The sequence below is a fragment of the Nelusetta ayraudi genome, unplaced genomic scaffold, assembly GCF_046127955.1.
Source record: "Nelusetta ayraudi isolate G7.1 ecotype Tasmania unplaced genomic scaffold, CSIRO-AGI_Nayr_v1 ptg000031l, whole genome shotgun sequence".
Lineage (NCBI taxonomy): Eukaryota > Metazoa > Chordata > Actinopteri > Tetraodontiformes > Monacanthidae > Nelusetta > Nelusetta ayraudi.
Window position 1 is genome coordinate 4,266,685 of NW_027466081.1, and position 10,816 is coordinate 4,277,500.

At 42.9% G+C, this 10,816-nt stretch overlaps 2 protein-coding genes across 14 annotated transcripts in view; both read right to left on the reverse strand.

Moving 5' to 3' along the window:
• The window catches only part of neb (nebulin), a 60,456-nt gene extending 54,218 nt beyond the window's left edge, over positions 1-6,238 (reverse strand). For 7 of the 13 annotated variants that reach the window (XM_076030961.1, XM_076030957.1, XM_076030958.1 and 4 more), the window contains exons 1-8: positions 6,154-6,230; positions 5,279-5,379; positions 4,865-4,957; positions 2,047-2,094; positions 1,054-1,161; positions 543-650; positions 304-408; positions 66-170 (exon numbers count right to left, since the gene is read on the reverse strand). In XM_076030961.1, the coding sequence (XP_075887076.1) occupies positions 66-170; positions 304-408; positions 543-650; positions 1,054-1,161; positions 2,047-2,094; positions 4,865-4,936 (546 nt within the window). In that variant the 5' untranslated portion in view covers positions 4,937-4,957; positions 5,279-5,379; positions 6,154-6,230. Of the gene's footprint in view, positions 1-65; positions 171-303; positions 409-542; positions 651-1,053; positions 1,162-2,046; positions 2,095-4,864; positions 4,958-5,278; positions 5,428-6,153 lie in introns of those variants that run through there. The other 6 variants (XM_076030963.1, XM_076030959.1, XM_076030953.1 and 3 more) reach the window with 4 other exon arrangements.
• A 3,202-nt stretch (positions 6,239-9,440) lies between these two features.
• The window catches only part of arl5a (ADP-ribosylation factor-like 5A), a 4,416-nt gene continuing 3,040 nt past the window's right edge, over positions 9,441-10,816 (reverse strand). Inside the window, exons 5-6 of the mRNA XM_076030967.1 lie at positions 10,321-10,472; positions 9,441-10,211 (exon numbers count right to left, since the gene is read on the reverse strand). Of these exons, the coding sequence (XP_075887082.1) occupies positions 10,163-10,211; positions 10,321-10,472 (201 nt within the window). The 3' untranslated portion in view covers positions 9,441-10,162. The remainder of the gene's footprint in view (positions 10,212-10,320; positions 10,473-10,816) is intronic.

Below are 10,816 nucleotides of genomic sequence, written 5' to 3' on the forward strand. Positions count from 1 at the left end.
TAGATAGATAGATAGATAGATGCAAATAATGCTCTATTTTTGCATAAAAGGAAAACTGTGCCGACTTTGCTGTAGTTGGCAGCATTCTTCACAGCCAGGACCAGTTCAGGAGCATCAGGGGGTAAGAGGTACTTGTCCTTGGTCTCATCCCACTTCTGCCTGTACAGAACCTAGACCGTGTAAAGTAAAAAAAACAAACAACAACCTTACTTATATATCAGTTTAAAAGTGTGATGCATCCCTTTGGGTGCATGTCTGCCCGTATGGATTTGTGTTATACTTCTAGTTACACGCGTTACCTACCTTGCTAATAAGGTCAGACACGTGCTTGACGTGAGCGACCTCCCGCGCCTCACCATCATACAAGCTCGTGTGGCGAACCTTATTTCCCTCCATGCGGTATTTGACCTAAAGGTGAATCGAATTGAATGAAGAAGTAAATATATGCATGTAAGAAAAATAAACAGTATTCTGTGGTCTGATGAATTAGATTAATGGCATTTCCCAAGCATAGCCCAACACCACGGTCGGCCAGTTAGTACCTCACTGAGCTGTTCTTGTGCCTTCCTGATGCGGATCATTTCGGGCGATTCAGTGGTGACAGCAGGAGGTTTCCCTCTCGACATGTCGTAAGCGTGCCGGTACTTGTTCTGTCAACAACAAACTGGTAATCAACTGCCAATATCCCCCCAAAAACGCAAAACAAATTAAACCACTACATACTATTTGTGCAAAATGACACAACCCATACACAGGTAAATGTTTTGGAAAAGAGATGGACCAATAAAACCTAATTAAATGGTAATTATTATTTTGATTAAAAATATATATGAGTCAAAAGCTATTGGAAATTAAATAGATATTGTGTCCTAATAAATGGGAAGGAGCGAAATGAAACTGGAAATTAAGTCTATATTTAAAGGAGCACAAAAAGAAACACATAAAACAGTTACACAAAAATCTAATATTTTTATTTTTACATTTTGTGATGCTGTATTAAATTTAGAGTGTGGCTGTTATTCAAATAGTTTACCCTCTAATACTTGTACTTACATGGCTGAACTGCTCCAGCATCTTCTGGCTGTGGGCCAGGTACGGAGTCATAAACTTGGAAGTGTCCACCTTGACCTTCTTTCTGACTCTCCTGGTGGGCAATCCAGACTGGAGGGGTAAAGAGGGAAACTCTGTGAGCCACCTGATTGACCGAAAGGGCCCCCAGGGGCCTCGGGGCTCCACGGCAACAGGAACCATAACTACATCTGCTTTCAAGGAAGCTGGCATAACAGGCGACAAGATCTCATCATTCAAAAAAAAAAAAATAATATATATATATATATATATATATATATATATATATATATATATATATATATATGGATGGATGTTTTGCTAATCTTCCTTAAAGGATAGTGTCAATCAAAGCAATCATAAGATAGGAAAATATTATTTTTTTTATATTTTATTATATGATATATTATTTGCATTTTGTCGTATGTGCTATTTAATAGCTCACCTTTTACAACTTCAGTAATTACAGTAAAAAATAAAAAAAAAACTTATGTAAATAGAGTTACACAGGGTTCTAGATGGAACGTGGTCATAAAGACGGTGGTGCGATTATATGTTTGGAGGAAGTTCTGTATACGGATCACTGGATGACGAATGAAAGCAACACCAATACGGGTGAAGCGCTTGAAATATCCAAGTATTGATCTTTCTTCCAAGTTTTGCAATACATGCATTTTAAGCTTTCAGTCAGTGGAATAATAATATCCTCTGCCGGCAGAGCAGGGGAGCAGCAGCTAACTGTTTAAAGAGCGTTCCTTAGGCCAAACATTTCAAACTAAATTGCACATGTTTTTTTCACCTAAAAGTTCAAAAGTCATGCAGACATTTATGGATATAAGGCACAACACTCTCAACAAAACAATATGGGGGGGCAGCAGGTTTAATGAGGCATGCAGGCAGTGGAGGGGATGCATCACGGTCAAGACAAGGGAGAGGCGTGTCCTCCTTTTTTTTGTCCCTTGGGAGGAGGTGCGTTACCTGCAATAACTGAGTGGAGTGCTCAGTGACAGTCTGTGTCGTGGTAATCTGCTCGACATGTTACAAATACGGGGAAGAGACGCTCTGTGGTTTCAGAACTTCCAGAACAAGTTATGGGAGAAACAGCAGAGTACTCTCGTAGTTGGATTGAGGGTGATTTTTCCTCAGCTCTGACACCTGAAGGGCACCCGACACAGACTAGCCCAACCCGCGATGCACAAATTCCTCTGCTCGACTTTAATTGTGCGGCTCCGGAAGTCCTCCGGGCGGGTGCGCGTGCTGTAATTGTGACTGCGGCCTAATTCGGTCTGCTTTTCTACTGGGGACTGAGGACCATCAAAAGTCTCCGCGTTGCGCTGGCTTTACGGGACAAACCTGAAATCTTCAGGCAGTCGCAAGGTTTGGCGGCGTTTGTGTTCGTGTTTGTCATTGCTCCCAGCAGTGTTGAAACACTTATGATCCTTTGTGTGGTCTAACCGCACAAAGTCCTTTCGAATCTAAAAGGGCCAGGTTTGGCAAAATTCAAAAGATCAAAGTATATTCTGATAGCCAAACCGGAAGTTTTGCTTTCTGCGCAGTTGAAATGCTATGACAGCAATGAAGAAAAGGTATTGCGTTTGAAACGAAAGTTTTAAAGTGAAATGAGTGCGGAAACTGCCCGCTAACGCCTAAGCTCTTGCTGTTTTCTGTTACATTAAACAGCTTTCATTAAACTCAGCGCCTTCACTGTGATGCTAGAAATTCTAGAAATGCTAGAATTACTGCATGACAAAGTCAGGGCTTCTAATATCACATATTCGGTCATTGTTAGCAACCAAAACCTGGGTTGAAACCATATCCGCGTGTCATTTATTCATTTCCAGCCTGCACTTTTGCAATTCCGGTGCACGGCTCCCGTCCCATGCACGGGGGAGCCAATCAAAATTTCAGCCTTCCTAATTTAGACTTCCCTAAAACTAAACATAGGAATCACCGCAGTGAGACGTTTACAGTTGGTCGAGGTCGAACGAGCCGAGCCAATTTTTCCGGAGGTCAAACTGGAAAATCTAACCAGAGCTGAGAGAAAGAACATCTCAATCGTCTTAAGTCAACATTTGTAAGAGGCTTCCATATTCCAATCTAACAGACGGGAGGAGAACCATGGCTGTCAGTGATACTCTGGAGACTCTTGGAAGCAGCAGAGTCGCTCGACTGCTTACACAGCCGTCACACTGTTAGTTTTTCCACTCATGAGCCTCTCCTAAGCAAATTTCTTGCCCGGTCAGACTGTAACGCAGCTTAAGTGACTCGTCCCCTTTTATTTCTCCCGTTCTCTCCACCCTTTCCCCACCCTCTCTCTCTCTCTCTCTCTCTCCCTCTCTCTCTCTCTCTCTCTCTTCCCAAGCTATATCACTCTGCCAGTATGCCGTAGATGTCCACTTCTAAATCTGTCTGAATACCAGACGGAGAACTCTACACTCTGCCGCCTACTGATCCAGGACGTCCTTTTTCTCCGGGTTAAACGGAGCAAAACTCCAATCTCTTCCTCTGACAGCACCATGTTTCTCCCCATTCTGTAGATTCAATAAGAAGCCGTCTTACTGGGTTTTTTTTTTTTTTCTTCTCCACAGTGTAGATGAAAGTGATCGTGAAATCAGAGCGTATTGAGTTTCCACCTGTCACACCTCCCAAAAGATTTACATCTTTGCAGTAAAGATGGTAAATCAAATTGATATGTTATACGGGGACGTAATCATTTTTTTTTTTCTTTTTGTGTGGGGGGGTTGTGCATTTTTGCATCACCAAGTAAAAAAAAAAAAAAGTAGGCATCATTACATTCCCCTATAAGATATCAACAAGTCATTATTAGGTGTTAAAAAAAAAAGATACAAGGCTAACTTTAATCCTGTTTCACCAGGAAATAAAGGATTAACGTGTTAGCCTTCTGCTTTCACTCTTCCATTGGACACTGACGTGGAGACCTTCAGTAGCATCATAACTCATACACAAAACGGAGCCTTCACACAGAATTAGCACATTCTAAAATTCTAAAAATACAATAACATCTGGTGATGAGTCGGATCCAGTCTGTTGCCAATTAAAATCACATTCTGGAGGATGACAGTATCGTGTTCCATGGACGTGCCCTGATGGGTTTAAGCCATGTAGTTTGTATGTAAAAAGGCAACCGATGTGGTGCAGCACCATAGCTAACAATATTAAATGTATTTTGTGAACAACCAATCTCCACATTCCATCATATGCTTGGGTTTAATCCATGATAACATTGTGAAGGCTATTTCTTACAGATTGGTTTGAGACATTGCAATTTATTGCCTCCTGCAAAAAAAAAATTAAGTTGGCTGAAAGTTGTAATGCAAGTACAGGAACTCTGAAATTCTACCTGGTGCCTCTGACAGTTGTGTAACATTTACGTCACCGGCATTTATTTAACACCTAGAGCAACTAAAAGGCAGCAACACAGGTTACATTTTGTAAATCATTCGAGGGCGACTGGAGATTTTTCCAATTGTTCGTTAATTTCACTAATTTGACTTGTAGTTGGAAGTTTTGGCGTATTTTAGGACTTAAAACCCATCGAAGGTATGCCCACCTGAAACAGGATCTGCCAGCAAACTTAGATGACTGACTCCATGAACTGCTGACTGGAGGAGGTCACTAACTTAACTATTCATAGGGCTCCCCAGTGGCACCGAACCACTGAATCAAACTGAATTGCCCCAAAGTTTAATAACACTACGAGAAGCTGCTTAACTTAAGTCATAAACATAACGTGAAATCTTTAAGCGGTGATGGCAGTGAGAGGGTATTTACTTACCTCATCGATAATCTCTTCCACCTCCTCCTCATACTCCTCATACTCCTCATATTCCTCCACAATTTCCGTCATTGTGGAATGGTTTTAAAGGTTCTGTGCAAGACACAGAGGACATTTTGAGGAATTCATTAATGGCACCCAGGAAGGACAAGGTATGGCCTCGCTGGCCAACCGAGTAACAAATGAGGGGGGCGAACAGTCGTGCAGAGTGAGTAAAGCTTCTAAAAAGACAACTGATCGAAATATGACAAAGCAATTATTGGGTCCTTCACGATTAAAGGCAAAAGAATGAGCAATGCTTTTAGATTTTCTGCCGACTGTCCACTTGATTTAAGCCAGTTAGCTTACTCAAAAATAAAGAGTAAGAAAGAGCAAGACGTTATGCAAAAGAAAAATAACATCAAATTGCCATACCAGCAAAAGATTCCCGCAGAATTCCCTGACAGTAAGGAAGCCTCACTTGCCATCCACTAGGGTCTCAAACTGACAGTCCAACTTTGCGATTCGCCCCCGTCCTAAACAGAGCAACACAGACTCATAAAACAGCTCACAGGCCGTGCAACGAGTACAAATCGGTATAAAACGCAACGAAGATGATCGATCTAGAAGGTGACACACACAGACAGAGAAAGTTTATTTTTGAAGAACAGGCCTCCCCCGAGTGCGCGACAGCCACCCTCACTCCCCCCGCCCCCTCCCGCTTGCCACAACACAGCACGGAGACCTGTGGCTCCTGGCTGAAGGCTGGTGACAGCTGCCCAACAGTGCTCCAGCTATTTGACATGTAAGCTAATGCCAAAGCCCGATTGGTTGACTCCGTTTAGCAGATGGGGATGCAATGCCTTCTGAGGCTACAGGTTAAATATAGGATGGCATACTAAATAGCTTTTTTTAGGATGATCGCATTCCCTTTAGCAAAAAGTAGTATTATTTTGTTGGAAAAAAAGAGACTTCAGATGATTTAGGGTAGGTGAAGATGAAATAGCTGCAGAGGTGCCAGAATCTTGGTAAGAGGGCGGAATGGCTCGACTGCTGCAGAAGTTTTCGGATACATCCAAAAGCAAGGCCCGGTCGGATCTCACTTGAGTCTCGCAGTTCTGGATTGTTTGGTTACTCCTTCACTGTGCAGCGACAGCCTCGATTCTCTTTAATCCTCAATCAGCTGTCCTCGCGCGTCCATATCCAGGCAGCGGGCGACAAAAGTGACGGAAATCCCAAAGAGATAGAAAGCCATGCACGGAGGTGTCGAAAATGTGGATTTGTGGGTACTTCGGCCTCTCTTTGCTTACCAGTTATATTAAAGTTAAATGGTCTCCCCAAGCCGCCAAAGACTCCCCAGCTTCCCTCCAGAGAAAAGCCGGGCGACAGCACACAGCTGCGGCTTCTACCCAGGTTATCATGTGGGCGGCGCAGCCAATCACAGGCCGGGGGACCTCGGGTTTCAAAATCTAAATATACCTAAGTGATCCTTTCAGACGCGCACCTGTTGGGACTAATGCATCAGCGGTAAAGTTATGAGGGAGGCAGCGGGGCACGGGTGTCGAGGAGGGGGGTCTCGGGAAAAGACGTCAACGCTCGCCTACAGCGGGGCGACTCCGTGCAAATATGAGTGATTGCTATGACGTTGACATGCGCCGCTATGTTTTTTGGCTGTTTATTGGGAACGGGCCTGAGATTTCTCGCGGACATGAGCGCGCGGGGAAGGTTTTTGCCGAAGGCCCTCCGAGGCCTGAGGCCACGTGCGCCAGATCTGTCGAGGTCGTCTGTTAGCTGACCCCGAGCTAGGCAAGAATCAGGTCAACATCAAACTGAGGATATGTGAGCCTGAAAGCATAGAAAGAAGACGACGTTCCCCTTGAAATAAGCCACTTATTGAGGTCTACTTGTGTGTAATACCACCAGTGACCCCTGGATCAATAATAAAGCCTGTGAAACTGATAATGAGTCACTGTGCACAGGTCAGGCACAGGTCATTTGCTTTGGGAAGAGCCTCAAGGAAGAATGCACAACATGACACATTTGAAGGTTCTGCAGTTGTAATGCACTAGAGTTTGGATTAAAACAGAGAATTTGTTAAATTGACCAATGGTCTTTTTCAACGTAAAATCATTAAAAGGTCGGTTGCAATGTTTCCTTTTGTGTTTTCTTTCTTACCATTAAATGTTGGTAAATGCTGGAAAATGTTCTTACTGTTAAAAGCTTTGTAGCAGGAACTGAAATGAAACAGGACTTTGATTTCATTCATTTCTCTTTCCGGGACAAATTTTATGTTTTCGCATCAAATTTGAATTTTGTGTTTTTAGTCCATCTTTGAATTGTTACTATGTTTTATTTATGGTGTTGATTTGATTACAGATGGCATCGGGGAGGTGGGGTGTTTGAAAATCAGTCCCCATGTATCGATGAAATTGCCTGTATTACGGTTAAATGACAAATGTAATTCATATTTAAAATATATAAATATGTAAAATTAAATATATTTAACTATTGTCAATCATTCCTACCGTCTCATTTGAGGGGCTTCTAAAGCCCTTTGTAACTGTCCATACTGGCTCGCCGTGTCTGAAGTTTGATACTGAGTTCCTGATTATTCTTATCCACAAGACAAACAAGGTTTTTTTTTGTGTAACTCGACAGTTTCAACAGAGCTCTTCTGTCTTCCTTAAGACGCGTCTCCTGACGCTTCGGCTCTTCAGTCTTCATCCAAAATGTCTTCTGCAGGAAGACGGAAGAGCTCCATTGAAACGGTCACGGAATGAAAAAAAAAAACCTTTGTCTCGTATAAAAGCACAATCCCAATCTCCCTCGTAACTGTCTTTTGAAACATGTATTTTCAAAGTTGCGAAGTATAAAATTGGTACAAACTCAGTATTTGGTTGGATCTGATATAGATTTTAAGACACTGAACAAACACAGCATATAGAGGAAACTTGAAGCGTAGAACGACACACTGAGATTAACGATGGTTTATTTCATCTCTTCAAAGGATGCTCATCTTCCCTGGTATGCTGTGTATTGCTCTCCCACACTGAGGCGGGAGGCAACCCAAGGACAGATGGACAGCAGCAGCTGTGCGTCCGCCTCTGGAGAGAGCGAAAGGCCGTTTTTACTGTGATGCACCGAATGACTGAAGCCGGTCCCTGAGCCCAGTCGCACCGCTTTAGGTGTCGTTTTGTAGTATTTATCACGTCTCACTGAATCTTGAATCTGTTATTAAAACCCCCTGTTGGACCAATTTTTTTAAAGAGCGGCGAGGAAAATACACACAGCATTACAAAGAACTAAAGCAAGTGATTTTCTGAAAGGATTTGATGTATTTGCATGAACAGAAACAATAGCCTGGGAAATCATCTCCTGGTTTTGTCGTAAAAAAAAAACACCCCCTTAGTGTTAAAATCGCCCATCTAACAGATTGTTGGACAGAGTCCCTTTAAAGGTTTAGGAATGCTACAGCTGATTGCTCAAAATACCCAATATGTCACTGGATTTAGTGTACTATGTTTAGGTGGGATTTGTAAGAATCTCACAGTTAACAGATCTGTGTCCCAGTGCCAAGAGCAGTGTGGGGAGAGCTTTGTGATGCTTAGTCACTGGAAAGAGATGAAGACACGGATGACGAGTGCAACTAGAAGCCGACAGGTGCAGGGCGGACAGAACAACAGCCAACTGTTGGTAACGTAGGGACACGTCAGAAAGTAAACAGGTCAGAGGATGACTTGCAAAAGAACAGTCGAGCATTGTTGGGAAGATATAGGGATGGAAAAACACAGAAATCTGAAATCTAAGTGATCCAAAGTGATTGCATTTATCGGATCTTTATCTGTTTGTTTTTTATTTTTAATCAACTCAAGCCACCCAGCTTTGCACAATTAGTTCCAAAACAAACAAAACAAAAAAAGACGTCCATAAAATAGCGTAACTAACCCTCCAATGGAAACACTGGGTTCTAACTTCCAGCGCAAACGGATGCGTTGTCGCACAGCATGATGGGAAAGGAGGCAAAATAGAGGAAAATAGGAGGCCACAGGATGAGCTGAATGGTGTACTGAATGGCAGAAGCCAGACCCAGCTGGGGTCGATGTCACTCATGTGGGAGGGGTTGTCAGAATCACAAATTGACTTTTGTCGTTTCCGGGGAGATCACCGGCATGCCAGAGGCAAATTCTCATTTGAAAACAATGCAGTGAAATTTTGCATGGGACCTTGTGTGTGATCTTCTGTACCTGAGAACATTTTGAAATGCAGCAATCTCTTTTTGTCCTCTTGCCAAATGACAGATGGCAAAATGTAAAGGATTTAAATTATTTTAAATGTGAACTTGTATATATGAGCAGTTTGTGTTTTACTTTCTAAGATTTTGCAGGTGTGACCCTAGTCAACTATTGTCTGAAGTGTTAAAAATAATATCAGACCAGAGAGAACCTCGCTGCCTCCCCCTCTGGATCTCCTCTATCAACTCCTACTGCTGCTCCTGAACGTTCTCACTTTGTCTGAAAGGCACCGGGACCGTAGGCTCACGGGGAACCGACATACCGAAAAAGGCTAAAGGGGAAAGAAAACAAACTTAAGTCACAAACACCAACATTAACACAATTTACTGTGTCACACAGAGGAAAACAACAGTCGGCCAAAAGGAAATACTCATTCAGGACAGTGTCGTTCACCTGAAACAGATAAAAACACTTTATTTAACCGATTTAAGACTGAAAGAGAGAGGGCGCGCGGTGACGACGCCCTCCGTTCTGCAAGTCTCAGTCGCAATCGACCATCTTCAGTTGCACATTTTGTCGCAGGCACCACATTAAAAGAGAATACTGGACTGTACACATTGAGGAGGCCAATAAAAACCGCCACAGCCAGTCCGGCAATACTGCAAGGCCACCTCGGGCGAGACTCACAGAGGTTGAAACAAGTCTTGCACTGCTCCACATGAGACACTTTGCTGACCTCTGTGTTTCATTAAAGGAAAAAAAACAAAACAAAACAAAACAAAAAAACGTGCAGAAAATTTCATTTTAAATAAGTCAAGTCTCTAACGGTGTTCCTCTGAAAAGCTCCTTTTTTTGTCGTTGTTTCGAGTTCAGAACAAGTTTTTGCAAAAATAAATTATCACAGAAGATAATAATATAACCTCCTGGCAGAGGGCTGCCCCACGTCGCAGCGTCACAGGACAGGAGGAGGGAGGAGTGCGGGCCATCCGACAAGCCACCACATCCCCCATCTTCCATTCAAGTTTATGTTTGGAGGCAGAGGAAAACAAAGAGCCGGGGTGCACTTCTCGGTGGGGGTCAAAGGTCATCATCTGACGCGTAGCCGTGACATCATCCACTCGAGACCCTGGCACAACCTGGAGACATAGGGGGTGGGAATTCAAGGCGTCGTTACGCCGAACACATTCCTATTTATCGATCGCATGGCTGGAACGCAAAGGAATGAGCATGTAAAGCTCTTCTCACCCCTCTCCTGTGAGGGCGCAACAGGCCTGGATGTGCCACTGGTGGTCTTTGACGGAGGTGAGCTGGAGACTCTGGGAGATCTCGGCCACGGACAAGCAACCCTTGACGTCCTGCTTGTTTGCAAAGACCAGCAGCCCCGCTTTCCTTAAGTCCTGGAGAAGCAGCAAAAGCGGAGAATGCTGAGAAATTAAAACTTAAAAGAAAAGAGACATTATGCATTTCACAGTATTACATTTGTATGTCAATCAGTACTGAGCAGAAAGATACGTGGTACTAATATATTAATATACAATTACAATATAGAGGTATAGTATTAAATAAAAAAACCATAAGAAAGACAGGAAAAAATGGAACCTTGAAGACTGGTTAAAAACAACAGGAAAATGGGTGGATGAATCACAAAGGGCTGTTATAGGATATCTAAAGGATATAGCATTATATTTAAGAATTAATTCAATTATGTATTTATTTTAAAGTAAAGTAATGGAGTAGAGCT